Source organism: Tachypleus tridentatus, chromosome 2 (assembly GCF_004210375.1).
Source record: "Tachypleus tridentatus isolate NWPU-2018 chromosome 2, ASM421037v1, whole genome shotgun sequence".
Taxonomy (NCBI): Eukaryota; Metazoa; Arthropoda; class Merostomata; order Xiphosura; family Limulidae; genus Tachypleus; species Tachypleus tridentatus.
Window position 1 is genome coordinate 78,179,983 of NC_134826.1, and position 16,696 is coordinate 78,196,678.

Sequence of the window (16,696 nt, forward strand, 5' to 3'; positions counted from 1 at the left end):
AATGTTCTGGCACATTTTAAGCTCTACAGCAAAATACATGTTTAAGTAATCTTTGATTAAAGAGCTTAAAGTGTGGTGACAAAACATGTAAAATTTATTCAATACTGAGCCCACTCACAAGCTTTAATGTAAAAATTAATCTGAACCTGTATTTGCATGGGTTATTAGGTTAATATATTTTAGGAAGTGCATAAAACTTGTCATGAAAGTAAAAATATTAATCCAATTTAACCTTAAATTTTTCTAAAATAAGACATTTTCTATTATATCACAAACATTTTAAATAAAAACAAACCTCATGAATTAATGATGATAATAAATCAACAAATATTTTTCTAGTTTTTATTTATACATTTTATTTTAAATTTTTATACATTGAGTAACAACAATATCAGGTCATACTTTTGTTTCAACTCAACATCACATAAAAGCCATTGTTGGAATGCATTGTTACCAAAACTATTGGCTTTTTTATATATTAGAAGTTTTAATCTAAATGATATACTGCAGAGTATACTTTGTGGCACTCATGTGTTCACGCACATTGATAAGTAATAATACACAGGTGCATACCTTTAGGGTCCAATAAGTATGGGTGCAACATTTCAAGTTTCTAGGTTCTTTCCTAGATATGTCCTATTATTATTATAGCTACACTCATATCAGTAAATTAAAATTAGTTTTAAAACAAACTAATATGAATTGGTAGGTGAATGTAAAATGTCATAACAGGCCTGGCAAACCCTCACAGGAGAAAATAGCTTTTCTCTTGGAACAGGGGTCATTCGATTGCAACACTGGTTGCAAAAAACCTTCCCACAGTGCCTGAAAAAAAAAGATAAGCAAATTATTAAAAAAAATTATAAACTGTTTTACAAAATGAAAAAATACTTCATCTATAACCTAAATTTAAAAAGGAAAAAAATACAGTCATATACAGTTAGAATGAAATGAACTTGTTTTACTACTAAAATACTGACTCCATGTCAATTTCCAAAGTAACAATGACACAACCGATCTCCACTTACTTCTAGCAAAAACATTCTATATATGTTTAGAAGCTCTTAATGTTTTTGCTTTTCAAACAATCTTGGGTTCTTCACATAATTTTTAAAGAAAGCTGTTCACATCGAGCATAATTTGTATTTATTGCTTTAGTAAATTCTACGTTTACATATATTTTAAAAATATCACTTAGAAGAACAAAATATTAAAGTAACACATTTAGAAAAACTTAAAAATTTGAAGATAAAAAGTTTAACTTTTATTTGTAATTATCAAGGTTAAAGTCACAGCAGTTGAAAAATTGTATCAAGTAATACACAATGATTCTTAATCACTTAGATTATCCTTATTTTGCTAAAGAAAGAGATGCTGAAACACAAGATAAAATTTAGCAAAGTATAGATACTTAGTGAAAGATAGTAATTTATAGAAGATTTGAACAACTACACTTTTATATTTTCTATCCCTTAATAGAAATATCTTTTCTGAAAGATACTGAAAGTTATACACTTAGTTTGATTTTTATTCTTTAAGCTGAAAAAAAAAGTTGTTAAAATCATGATCTAAATAGACTAAGCTTATGTAACACAATCCCTGTATTTTCAATGGGCTTAAATTTCAACCAAATATGATAAAAAACAACTATCAATTATATTTATATTGCACTATGCCCAGTGCAATATAACATACTTATTATAATACAAAAAAAAAGTGACACTGTAATCATGTTGCAAAATTATACCAATGTAACACAGCAGCAAGATGTCTATTTATAACAGGGTTCACACTGTCAATGTCTAAATGAATCAAAGAACACTTCTAGTACCTCACAAACATATTTCCAGTTGTGTATTCTAATACATAATGGATCTAATGTACATTTTCAGCAACACTTTGTTATTATAAACCAACACATCTGAATAACTATGTAAGATATAAAACAATTAAGAAAATATGTGTGCATGACAAAAAAATTTCAATTTTTTTATAATGAGTAAAGATTTTTTTGAAATATTGTACTGTCAATTTTGGTTTGTATTTTAGTGAATGCTCCTGAAGAAGCTGTAATGTGAAACAATGAATGTCTAATTAGTTAAAAACAACACTTATTTCTAGTAGCAATAAATTTTATAAAAATTCAAATAATAAAGTTACTTCAGTTCAGGTTAGTGTTGATAGAAAATCCTACATAAAAACTTTTGGGCTAAATATGAATTGACTAACAAATGTTTACAAGTATCTTTTTAACACTAAATATTGTTAAACATGTTCCAATGAAAGTCAATACAAATACATATACAGACACGTATGCAGTTAATTGAAATGTAAACATGAATTCCAACAAAAAAATGTTACTGCAACAACTGAAAAATAATAAAATCAGTAATAAGTAAACTTATGGATTAGCTCCATAATACATATTTAATTATGCTACAAGTTTTTAAAAACAGTGGGCTGTTAAATGTTTATGAAACATACTAAAACCAATTTCCCATATTCAAATAGTAGTAGTGGTATATCCATTCAGATGGATGAGTAAGTAATATGAAAATGACTATAGGGCCTCAACACGTTACAGTTCATGTTGTTATGTCTGGTCATGCTCTATCTGATAACAGCTCTTCAGTGTAATTTCTACACAAAAAGGTTCAGTTGTAAGACTTTCAGGTCCTAGACCCTCATCATGTCTGGGTTACCTTCTAGCCATCCTTTATAGGGAAGATGGGGCACACCATATATGTAAGGATACCCCCAGAACCACCTAAAGTCTGCCTTTCAGTGTTGACTTTTCTAGCTTCAAAACTGTGTGAAAGTTTGTGCACAAAAAAAGGAATTTACAAGGACCCATTGTGAATTAACACAGGGATTTCCTCCAATCACAAGTTAACAGTTACAGTCCATTCAATATTTATGTTAACATATCTTTTGTTTGCTCAACTGTAAATTTATTCATTCAGTTTAGATTGATAGTAATGCTTGCAGTAATTTAGAGAATACTGAATGATTCTCAATCTTGAATAGACAAAGAGTCTGAACCTAGTAACTGTTAGAAAGGGTTCTAAATTGAAGCTTTGTAGTCAAGAATACAATAATGCTACTTGAAAATCAGTTAAGTTTTTGAAATAATGTTGAAGTTGGTTTTCATCAACAAGCAATCCTAGAACAAAGTTTTGAAATACTTTCAAGTAATTAGTATTGTGGAATTTTTTTGTATGATTAAGTTTTTTATATTAGATGCATTAAAATTCCTGGAAGACATCAGGTAATGGTATTAAGGTTTTTTAAGTACAGTAAGCTAGGTACATGACAGCAAACTACTCAAATGACATAAATACTTTTATATTGGAAACATAAGTACCAGATATAAATTTATCATGATCAAAACTATTGTTGATAAGATCCCTGACAAAGGTAATGGTGAGGATATTTTGTAAGATAAGGCATAAGATTTATTGCAGCAATGTGACTGCTTCAGTCACCATCGAAAAAGGAATGTTCTGGTAAAATTACAAAAAACAAGGAAAAGTATTATTATTAATTTTTCCAAAACAATTTTTCAAGAACATTTCATTAATTTTATAACAAAAAGAAATTAAACAAACACTAAATCAAATTCCATAAATTTTCCCATACAGCATATCAATACTTTTCAGAAAGTTTATACAGGTTTTATGATATTTTAGTGGATATTTACAAAGGAAGAGGGGAAAAGAAGAAAAACTGTCCTCAATCTCAAAATGCAATAAAAATTGTTTTACTTGATAATTTTACTGAGAAACAGTCTAAGACATGAAAATATAAAATCATTTTTTTACTTTCATTAATATCTTTGTATTACTGCTTCTAACATTTCTTTTGTGTTTTTCACTATTTTAAATTTCTTCCAGTTTGTCTTATATAAACATTTTCACATATGCATGTTATTCTGTAGACACCAGTTCTTTTCCATTAACTCACTATTTTTCTTCAGTTATATTAAGAATCTTGCTACTCTTGTTCTTTGTTCTATTGAAAAGATGTTTTTAAACTGTTGCATTATTTGTCAAGGTAAACCAGGTATCATACTATAATTAAACTCTTGCTTACATAACACTAGAAAAACTTTTTTATTGCACAATGTAACAAAACTTTTATCCTGTGTACACGTAGATTTAGAATAGGGGTCACGATTTTCCCATATCACCTCTATTTTCTATCATGGAGAACTCTATTTTCCTCCATTCTCAGGGTGCTGATATGATGCCATGAATATGTCTTATGCATATCTAATGCACTGGCGCCATCTATATAAATATAATAGTACTGTCTGCTGTATGTTTATGTAAATACTTCACAGGATGTGGATATACAAGTGTTTTTGCAGGGGTTTTTTTACCACTACTTCACCCCTGTTGATGGATCTTTATCAAATTTAACATGAAGGTTTCTTGGGTTCCTGAGGAAATACATGCAAATTCACAATTTCACATTTTGTGTTTTGCTGTTTTTATGGGCATTTTGGTTGTTTTTTCAAAATTATATATATAAAGGAAACAACTTTTAATCTCCTAAGATAACCTTCATTAACCATGAATTTATGTAACTTCCGTACAGGGTATGGGTGACCCAGCTAGTAAATGGTAATACATTTCTTTCTTTTGTTCTTTCAGCAACTGGTCTTAACATAATAATTTTCTCCCCATTGTTTTTGTTTCTTGACAACTCTGTCAACAGGACCTCTCTCTCTGCTACATACTTAATCAACACACTGTAATAACTTAATATCTTCCTGTTTATAACATAATTTTAACATTCTATCTACAAAGGAATAAAAAGTAGTGAATTTTTAAGAATTAGTTTCACATGATTTTTTATTAGAACCTGGTAAATAACAGTTATTGATTTTCCTTACTTTTAGTTACTCAAATGTCCAAATTCAAAGTACAGTTTATAAACACAGAATCAATGTTTAACAATAGATTCTCTTTTTGCCTCCATTATTATGTGATTTAATTATGGACGGTTGTAAACTTGAACCATTATGAATAGCAAAAACAGGAATTTGGTTATGGTGTGTTGATGACACCTTTTTGATATGTTAGCAGTGTGAAAGTACTTTATTTTACAAATTACCTTAATAACATTTACAACTCTATTACATTTGCACATGAATAGAGGAAAATAATTGTTTAGCTTATTTTGGACAATTTAAAGAAGGTAGCTGGACCTCCATTGGTCCTGCTGTCAAGAAAAATGATTTTCTAGAGACAGAGCAATGAATGAATATGAAACCTTATTTTTAAAAGCCAGCAACTTTGATTCAGAAAAAAGGACAGAAACCCCTCGTTTTCCACGATACTCCATGGAAGATGTTTGTTGTGGATCAGCCAAAAGAGTAAATACAGATATATGTATATCAATGAGATAACTTAAGTGGTATTGTGGAGCACTCCATTTCACAGGGGCACATGTACAACCAAGGTGGACAGCATGAGCTCTTTCCCTTATCCTAGCTCAATGCAGATTTTGGGTATATATATCCTAGAAGAGAAAGACCAAATGCTTGCTTGCTTGTAGGCTGTATGACCTTATCCATGAACCATTAAACAAGAGATGTAAAAATATGAAATGGTTGATGAAATTGAATATGAGAAAAAAAGAAATACTCTGCAATAACAGAGTAGGGAAGTGTCAGAGTGAGAAGCAATAAACAGACAGGAAATCCAAATATATCAAGCAGACCAGAGATAGGGAGGTCAAAAAAGTACCAATAATTCAGTCCAAAACACATAAGTAGTATATAAATCTGAGGCTTAGAAGGAGGAGACAAATAAAGGAGTAGGCATAGATAAAGAGATAAGATCAGGCCTGAATGAGAAGAAAACAGCCAGAGCACAATGATGAAGACCAGAAAAGACCATCTGGAGTCAAGAAGAATGACAATATCATCCAAGATGGATATTTCTAAACAAAGATAAACCCATGGAAGATCTGTTGAAATAGAGGTTATTCCATAGAATATGAACTATGTGGGAAAAGGAGCTGATCACCAAGACTTGAGCTCCTGGCAAAAGATATGAATGGACTCAGAAGTATATGGTTAATACCCCAAACAAAAAGGATTTGAAACAGGAGCCATAAAGATGGTTTTGAGCAGGAAATAGACTGAGAAATAGGCATAGTGGAACATAATCAAGTAAACATCAATAGCAGCAGGAAACATGCTCAACAACAAGTGAAAAGGTCAAGTGAATGCTTCTCCATCATTCAAACATCAGAAGTCCAGTTTTCATAAAAATATGCCATTCAATAAGAGAGAGAGAGAAGCATTAAAAAAGGAAGAGATGCAATACTGGGATGCAGGAAGTAGTACGGGTAGGATCTAGTCACCACGAGAAGTCCTTATGGAGAGGCTAATAAAAGAAGTCAAAAGATGACATTCATCAAATACTTACATCAACAAAGTCTACTGTAGAAGATGAAAGAAGGATAAAACAAGAAATGTAAAACCTGGTGATCAAAAATGTCATGGCTCACAGACAAAGAAAGTAGGCTGAAATCAGTGAGAAGAAAATGCTCAAAGTATCTAACACTAAGTGGGTGTGAGAAAGGGCTGAGATCCCAAAATTAGTCTCTCTTCCAATTAAATAGCTATGATAAAAAAAGAGAGGTAGGAGAAGAAGAACATCAGAGAATAGGCTAGCAAATATAAATAGTCATAGAAAAGGGATGCTGGCAAGAAATATCCAAGGGGCCAATGCTGAGTTAAAGGAAAGAGCAAGGAATGGGAAGATGTAAAGAAAGGCAAACAGAACAGAGAAAATAAAGCAAGGATGAACCAAGAGAGAGAAGTCAATGAAGGTGTCTAACACATTAGTCATGGCTAACCAGGGGCAGAGTAAAAAAAAAAATCATTGATGGGGTTGGAAAGGGAAGAAACATGGAAGGAGGCTAAAATGAAGAAGTAAAAAATAACTGTTGGTAGAAATTGAGGCCAACATAAGAAGAAAAGTACTCACGGAAGTCACTGGCAAGAAGAATGATGAATGAAACTTTTGATGAAGAGGAGACAAGATCAAAAAAAGAGAAAGTCTAAAATTTAGAATGGTAAAGTGAGAAAAAGACTGATTTAAATTAGCAACAAATTTATTGGTGCAAATGCACATGTGGAGTTAGATTTACCAGAAGATGTGTCACCCTCCTATTGGTAGAGGGCTTTTGTCACATGTTGACATCATTATGTAGTGGTGCAATTGCACCAAGTGAAATTTGCCTCAGGGCTAATGGGATCCAAATATCTTTGGCATACATTGTGGCAACGAGTTATTGTTTCAGAATTATAAATGTATAAATACTTTTACACTATTTTTTATTCTCTTTAAGCCAAATCAAAAAGGGTAACAATGTTATTTTTGTGGAAATTTTTATTATTAATTTAAAAACTCAAGCAGTAGAAACCATAATAAGCATTGCAACTGTGGTGCACAAATCAGCATATAAATACATATTCATTTTATTCATTTACCTGCAGTGATGTTTTCGACAGAAAAATCCAAATTTATTACCACACGACATACAATGGGTTACTGCATGATCAGGCACCCATAATGTAGCACTCACATCAGACTTCTCAACTTTTTCCCACTCCTGATCTGTCTCTAATTCAGGAGATGATCTCTGGGATAAAAAAAAAAGTATCTTTATACACAACGATAAAATTACAGAAGACAGAACAAGACTAATATACAGGGCATCATAAAGTTAAAATAATTAAAACAAATGAAATATAACATTGTTTTAGTACTACATGAAGAGTATACAGTTCAAAGTCTTTTTCTGTTCAATAACAGAATTGTCAGTTGGGCTGAATGATGAGATACTGTGAAATTCAACTTTGAGTTTTGTAGTATGAATCTACAAACTTTCATTTTTTTTCATACATCATTACAAATAAGCAGATGTCCCTCTGAAATATGCAAGGTATTTTCTTGCTGAGTTACTCTCACACTGATAACAAAAATATGATTAAAGTTCTGAACATTGTTGGTACAATTCAGAGTGTGTATCAACTTGTGCACTCCACTTTTCCACCTTCAATATGACTTGTGTTCCTTGGGAAGGTGTACATATATAAGCTTTGGTTTCTCACCATAATCAAGCTATTCTTGTTGACAGCCTTTCTGTTAGCATTACTCACTATGAATTTAGAAGTCAACATTAACTGCTGCTGCAAACATTTCTACTAATATCATAATTTTTGTAACTTATTTCTTTGGTGGCCTCACTCAAATAGCTTGGCTTTAATGTACAGGGAATTCCTGTAGTTGTACATTTGGCCCTTACTAATTCATGTTTTCAGACATTTGTTCCATATTGGCTACTGGTGTCCCTGGCAGGCTTCACATGTATGTGCAAGCTAAATTACAAAAACTCTTTTTCTTCTGATGATTCAAATATCAATAAAATGAGCATCAAAAGGAAATTTTAAAACGTCTATACAATACAGATTAGGCAGTACATTGGAAGCTCAACAGCATAAATCTGCTTCTTTCTTATGATGATGATAATAACAATAAAAAAAACCCATCTTTTGCTCAAGTCTGTTCATCTTCATTACCTGAAGAGAAGGATTAAGGATTTCTGAGTTTGTTCTGATCTGATTTCTTTTTTTCTACTCACGTGTTTTTTAAAAAGTTAAATCTAGAACTAACTTCTGTTGTGCCTGAATGTGTGAAAATTCGGTTGGCACCATTTGAAGTTCCAAATTCAAACAAAAAATACACATATGTAACATTTAAAATGCAAACAAAAATATAACAAGGTAGTAAATGATAAAATGATGACACAATTAATTGATGTAAAGTTAAAAAAGAAACAATCAGTATAAAATAATGAGTGAAAATACGACCTACCAGTAAGACTACCAATCAAGAAGTGATCATAGAAGAAAGGGTGTTAGTGACAACAGGAATTGTGTCACTCCTATTGAATACAGATAAGGGTAGATAGGAGTATTAAGACTAGTGACATGTGAAACTCTGCACATGCAGAAAGCAGTATAAGTCAAGGTAAAATAGTGTGTTAAAACTATACTGTTTCAAGTTTCTTTTTTTCAATTCTACTGAATCACAGTTTGAATTTTTGTGGTTTAGATTGATTTTCTGCTTCAGATACCACATTTTTGTAAACCTATGGGTCCTAACAGCTCTCTCCAACCCCCTCCTCCATCTTCATGGGTCTTCTGGCTTTGTGTATTTGAGTTTACCTTGATGAAACTTACTTTAATGGAAGACAACATCCTGTTGTAGAAATGCAAGTGTAGAGAATAACATTTTGAAAGTATTCCACCTTTGATCTTCAAGTCCAGGTGTATGCTGTGTTGTCAATTTTTATAAAATTCTGGTGAACTGTGTATGGTATGCTATGTTTGGTTTGTTTATTGCTGTTTCTGATTGCTGGTAACCACAAGTTACTCACAACTATTCTAGAATATCTGTTTAGAGAAAGTTTTATTGTTTAATATCTTCCAAAATTTTTCTGTATTGATAATTCTAATTTTTTTACCAGTTTGCTTTGTGTTCAGTTGATGTGATGTGTTCTGCAATAACTGAATTTTGTGATTTTCAAGAGCGTTACATGATCTTCATGTTATTTTATTCTTGTTATGGGTCTCCTTTCCATGTTTCAAATGCATGTTTTGTTCAGAAACATAGAATTTCATAACATACATTTTTGTTTTTCTCATTGGTAGCTTTTCATCTGTTTTTCACTAGAATGGATATTGATATTTTGTAAGGTTTCCATTGGATGGCTATGCTGAATTTCTTGGCTATGTGTTTGAGGCTTTTACTAAAACTTTGCAGATAGAGAAGGTAAATGGTAGTGGTAGTAGTATTTTCCTTATATTTTTTATGTATTGTATTGTTCTTCAGGGAGTTTTTGAAGAAGGAGGAAGAGAAAGTTTATGAAATTTTGTGTTCCTGCAGTGAAACATACATTGTATAAATGGAAAGAAAACTTGTAACAAGAATAATATAATATAAAGACAATACAATAATCTCAAAAACACAAAATTCATCCATTGCAGAACACACCATGTCGACTGGACACACAATAAACTGGGAAAAACACTGGAATCATCAACACAGAAAATTTTTTGTAGACAAGAAAAATTAAATAATAATTTTAGATTAACAAAATAAAACCCTCATTAAACAGAGATTCTGGATCAGAGGTGTGTAACCTTAGGTTATCACTGACTGAATCTACAGGATGTCTATACAACAACTAGACAAGGACAATTAAAGAATCCTTTTACATTAGCACAATAAAACCTTCACTAAATGGAGATTCTGGATTAGAGGTAAGTAATCTTTGGCCACCACTGGTTGAATCTACAGCTTTTCTCTCTGCCAATTAGAAGCAAGAACCAATCAACTAATCATAAGATGCCTTCCAAAATCCACTAGAATACTATAAAAACTAACACAACAATACACACACACACATACACTGATCTGAAGATGAAAGGTGAAAGACCTTTGAAACATCATTCTCTACATGTACTTCTACAACAGGCAGTTTCTATCCATTCAACTTTATAAAATTGTTCAGGTAGAGTATTCATAATAAAACTAAGAAATGAGTCAATCTTATTTAATTTTATGTTTTTAGAATTAAAATTAGTTTCAAACATGTACTTATTTCTCTACAATCTCCATGAAACTGAAACTACAAAATCTGGATTATTGCATGAATACAGAGTTTAGATAATTCTCCTACATTGGTACACTTTAAACTTTCCAGTTGTTAACTTTTGTTTACAAACTTGTTTATTTATTTTAATAATGATCCAATTAATAGTAAAAAATAACTTCAATTTTAAAACTGTTGTCTAATAGTTTTTTATAATAACTAATGAGCTGATAATAGAAATGGCAAGAACAAAAATAAATGTCAATTTAAAAAAATGTCCATGTAATATGAGTTTCTTAAGAAGAAGATAAACATAAATTATATGAGATATTTTTAAAAAAGTGACATAAATGAAAGAAAATTTTTTAAAAATTTGGAGCTGGAAACCTTTAGAAACAATATTCATCAAAATAAATGTATGTAATACATTAATGACTGTATGTAAATTCTGTGCTGTGCCAGAATTTTATCATGTAAAAACTAAATGATACATAGAAAAGCATATTTTTATTAGCTTGTAAATGAATATTAACTTTTTGTTATATTTCATAAATTTAGCAGAAATTCATAACTGAAGTGGTTTCATTTATCTGTTAATTAGTAAAATCCCTTTTACACAGAAACTGTTCCACTCACTGAAACATGAATGACTTTGCTTTCATTCTATAGTTGTGTATGAACACAAGCTAGAAACAATCTTGTGTAAAACTAACATTTTTCTCTGCACTTTAGCACTGGTTCTATCATCTATGATTGGTATCTGAACCTTTTTTTAGTCTGTTTTCTTTATATAACAGTGCCTGGCATTTTAAACTTCAGTTGTAAAACTTTTAGCCAATCCTATCCAGAGGTGTCAATTTCAGTACCATATTATTCCAATTGCTGCATTTCACATTTAACAAATCATAGAATGACAAGCAAAGCATGTGAAGAAACTTTGTTCTCTAGTTTTTACAATAAGAATGCATATTTGCTTATTTAAAATTTTGTCTATAATAAGTTATTATAGTAACTACCATTTAATGTAGAGGCTCCATTTAGTAGCAGTCAATTATATTTTTTTTTGTACAAGTCTTAAAAAATTGCTTCATGAAAAAGAACTGTATCAGATATACGTATATATGTAATGCAGTATTAAAAATTTATTTATATTGATCACTAAATTGAAAAATTAACTGAAATAGATATTTATTTTTGGGAAAGAAGTTGATCCACAAACATTAGGGTTAAGATCTATCAAGTGGCAAGTGCATGGTCTTTACGTGAATTTGGCTTAGTGATTTTAATTAAAAGAGTTTGTGATTTTTGTATTCTTTTACATTTAAATTAGCAGTGTTAAATTCAATAATTTAGGGTAATTTTATATTTAGTTCATAATAAAATATGATTTAGTATTCAAAAGGATAACCTTTTGTGGTTTGTATGTACAACTAATACTGTATAAGAATTTTCTATTCTTCCTTCTTACTATCTTTACTTTGTAGTAAAACACACACTTCTGTTGTTGTTGTTTTATAACTAAGACAGTATAACTGATATATAAATTGTTTATTCTCATATTTTCCAAAGGGTTTAAAACTCAGGGTGAAGGTGACAACAGTGAAACCCAAATATGTTGATGTTAAAAAAAACAACACATTCACCTCAATAACAGAGAGGAAGCTGTGACATTCTCACAACTGGGTAGTCAGTACACTTAACTTTGGTATTACAGTATAAATCTTGCCTATAATAAGAGGCATGTGACCTGGAGTAATTTTTTTTTTTAAGTGCTGTAAAGTGATGTTCCTTGTAAGTTATGGTGTCTGTGGTAATCACTTGTAACAGGATGGTCAGGTGGCCTTAATCAATCCACATACACTGTAAGTTATTACATACATTTACTAGTAGTGGCAATTGAAGTTTTGTCTCTGTAGTAAAACAACATACAGTACTGCACAAGAGTGTTAAGACAAGAGAAGATTTTGTCATTATTTCCATTTTATGAAGTTACTTCTTCCATGTCATTATGAATACACATGTCAACACCATGGTAATATTTCACTGGTCTCTGTTGGCAACTGAATGAGCCAGGGTGAGAATACTTATCATTCTTTAGAATCCCAGTATACTTGTACCAAGGGCATGTCATACAGTTACAACAGAAAGTGTTCGTACCCCTGTGTCATGAGTAGTTTTTCCTCATAACTTAAAAAGTATTATGAGTAGGATAATGAAAGTGTAGTATATTATAAATATTATACTAACACACATCTACATAAATTTTTATGTAAATTGAACAACAAACTGTTTATAAACAAATAACCAAACAGAGGAGGGGCAGAAAGTGTTTGTGCATCTACTTTAATGGTCAGTTGTGTAGCCTTTCAGGTGAATTACTTGGCGCAATCTCTCCTCATAGCCCTCCATGATCGTTTGACAGTAGGCGACTGGTATTTTCTTCCATTCTTCTTTACAGAAGGCCTCCAACTCTTGCAAGTTTTTCGGATGACGCTGATGAACCTTGGTCTTCAACTCATGCCAAACGTTTTCAATTGGATTGAGATTGGGTGACTGCGATGGCCACTCCAGAATGCTCATATGGTTCCTCTGCAACTAGGATTGCAGATATTTCGATGTGTGCTTAGGGTCATTGTCATGCTGGAAGATCCAACGACGCCCAAGTTGCAAGTTCTAAGCATCATTCTTGATATAAGTGCCTAATATATCAACGTACTCTTCTTTTTTCATGATTCCGTTGACGCGGTGAAGGCTGCCTACACCAGAAGAGTTGAGGGAACCCCATAGCATGATCGAGCCACCTTCATGTTTAACTGTAGGGACGGTGTTCTTTGGAAGATTTCATTCCCCCTTTTTATGGAAAATATAGCAAACATCATTGTGGCCAAAATGCTCGATTTTAGTCTCGTCTGACCAAAGAATACTCTTCCAATAGGTAAAGGGTTTATCTACATGCTTTCTTGCATACCTCAATTGTGCTTCTAAATGAACAGGCTTTAAATATGGAGTTATACAAAGATGGTATGCTTTGAACCCAGAAGATCTTAACATGCTCGTAGCTGTAGAGGTGCTTACTTCAACCCCAGTTTCCCTTACCCTTTCTTGCATACCTCAATTGTGCTTCTAAATGAACAGGCTTTAAATGTGGTGTTATACAAGGATGGCATGCTTTGAACCCAGAAGAGCTTAACATGTTCGTTGCTGTAGAGGTGCTTACTTCAACCCCAGTTTCCCTTACCAGTTTCTGTATGTCATTACGTGTTAAACGAAGGTTCCTACTAACTTCTCTAAGAACCTACCTCTTGGTTCTCTCTGGAATTTTGTTGGGGCATCCGGAAAGAGGGAGGTTAGCAGTTGATCCTGTCAGCTTAAACTTGACAATTATGCTTTGAACAGTATATTTTGGCACATTAAGTTATGTAGTAATATCAAAGAGAGACACGTGAGACTTGTATTTTACAATAATTCAGTTTTTTAAATCACTGGACAGTTGTTTCCTGTTTGCCATGATGACCAAGCAGATAATGATGGAGATGGTGCTAAATTGCCAGAAGTACATTTTTTGCTGGCTAAACTCCAATAATTATGAACCCAGTGTCTAGTTCTGGAATGGTATAATGTAGTTTATTCGCCAAACTAAACAAAATTTTTACGGGAATATCAGTTTTTTTCACAAGTTCTGAACTGTATGAACACTTTCTGTTCCTCCTACATTTGGTTATTTGTTTATAAACAGTTTATTTGTCATTTAATTTACATAAAAAATTATGGAGATGTGTGTTAATATAATATTTATAATATACTATACTTTCATTATCCTAATCATGATACTTTTTAAATTATGAGGAAAAACCTACTCACGACGCAGGGGCAGGAACACTTTCTGTCCTAACTGTATGAGTTCTGCTTGAATGAACATACTTATCAAATTTAGGGTCTGAAATAACTGTTATAGTACCCCAAGCAATGTCTTAACTGTATAGGAAAAAGCTACCTGGTACTGATATATGATAGAAGAAAGCAATTTAACTGCACTCTATAAATAAATAAAAAAGTAAAAACATATAAAATTTGAATTATAATCCATGTTTTCATGTCAATTTTATTGACATACACTGCTAATAAACTTTTTAAATTAAATTTTGAAAATAACTCTAACATGTTGTGATATGTGCTACTTATCATATCTGTAGTGAGAGGGTTAATGTATCCATGTCTAAATCAGTTTGAATATGTTTACTACACAGTGTTAATCATTTCAGATTTTCCAGATAAAATGAAAAAGAGAAACACATTTGTATTTCCAGCAGTGCTAGGAAATCCAAATTTGTAATCATAGTAAATTTAAAATGTAATAATTATTACACAACTTAGATTTTCAAGCATTACTTTTTCTCTCATATGTTTTAAAATATCACTTAGAACTCATCTGAAAATTCATACTAAAATAACAAACTAAATTTGTAAAAAGAGTCCAAATATTCCATATTTTAATTATTTTCTGTGCAAATTCACATTACTGATGTAATTATCATTGTGTAGTTTCAAATATTTAGATTTTTATGCATTCTTCATTTGATTTTCAATCATTTTAATATATGGTTTTAGTTGCATTTCATGCTGTTCATTTTCTTTGGGTACTGTTCTAATGTTATGGGGTGTATTACATTTTTGATGTTTTACAATTTTCTTTTGTATGTTTAGCTTTATATACATTCTTTGCATTTTGGTGCATTACACATTTCAGTCTTTTTTGGTATGTGTGATATAATTTACATTACATATTGTTTATTTTTTCTTGTTAATATCCTTACCTGGATTTAAATAATTGTTGATTATTTGGCTAAAGACCTTATAATAAATCTAGTTTTCTATGGTAGTTCTTTTGTTGTACTAATGAGAACTAGTATGCCAGTGGAATGATAAGCTATATTAAGAAGATTAGAATAAAAAAAATAGACAAAATCTTTCAACAGCTCATACTAAATAAATGTACAATAAACTTGAGAATATATATTTAATACTTGTAAATCTTAGAGGCTAACTAATAAACAATTTTAACTTATCTTGCATAAATGTTGTTAATATTTATACGAAAAAAATTACCATTTTGCTGTGAGTTTTGTAGGCCAAATGCTGTTCCACTGAATGAATTAACTTATGCTTCAACCGGATTATTTCTTGCCTTAGACTTCCCACTTCTGCCTGATGGATGAAGAATGCTTTTTAACATACACACAATACACTTCTTCATTATAGTTTTGGTATATTAATCATAATGAAAACGTACAGTCAATTACTTTTCAAAAGTTTTTTTTTTTACAAAAAAAGTTGAAATATCAAAAAAGGCAAAAAACCCCAACAACACTGAAGTTCCCAACACAAACAAATAAAAATGCATGATTCTTATAACTAATTAAGCATTCATATAATAAAGGTTGTTTGGCAGTTCTTGTCACGAAGCAACAAGGCCAATCTGAACCAAACAACCAGTAAAAAAGGTAAAATGATTACAAGAGATAAAAAATAAATCAAGTTAAGAAAAAACCAATGTTCAAAAGTCAGATGAAAGATCTAAATAGAATTTAAAAAGCTAATGGCCAATAAAAAGTTTAAAACACAAGCAAGTTGAACAGTTTCACCACTGCCAATGACACTGTCCAACATCAGAGATAAATCCACAGAAAAGGCATGATGAAAATGGTGCTTTCACTCATGGTTGTAGCAAAGGCACAACAGTAAAACACTGGCTATTGTTACTTGAGTGTCACAAAGGCCGTACATTGGTTCATCAGTCCCAGATAAAAGAAAACAATGAGTTAAAAAACTGTGACTAATGCATAGCTTAGTAAGGACACCTTTCTCCTTCCAATTTTTAAGGAAACAAGACACCCAAAGAATAACAGAAAGTTTGATCTGGAAAAGCTTTTTACAATGTTGTATACCCCAAGTCAACTACCAACTGGTGTGAAGCTGAGCCTTCAAAACAAAACTGTAGTCCATATATGGGGCAGAC

General features: G+C 31.3%; 1 protein-coding gene across 5 annotated transcripts in view; it reads right to left on the bottom strand.

The window, feature by feature from the left end:
• Positions 1-330: 330 nt before the first annotated feature.
• The window catches only part of LOC143244297 (phosphatidylinositol-3,5-bisphosphate 3-phosphatase MTMR3-like), a 116,280-nt gene continuing 99,914 nt past the window's right edge, over positions 331-16,696 (bottom strand). For all 5 annotated transcript variants that reach the window (XM_076488689.1, XM_076488692.1, XM_076488690.1 and 2 more), the window contains 3 exons: positions 15,787-15,885; positions 7,511-7,662; positions 331-825 (listed from right to left, as the gene is read on the bottom strand). In XM_076488689.1, the coding sequence (XP_076344804.1) occupies positions 693-825; positions 7,511-7,662; positions 15,787-15,885 (384 nt within the window). In that variant the 3' untranslated portion in view covers positions 331-692. The remainder of the gene's footprint in view (positions 826-7,510; positions 7,663-15,786; positions 15,886-16,696) is intronic.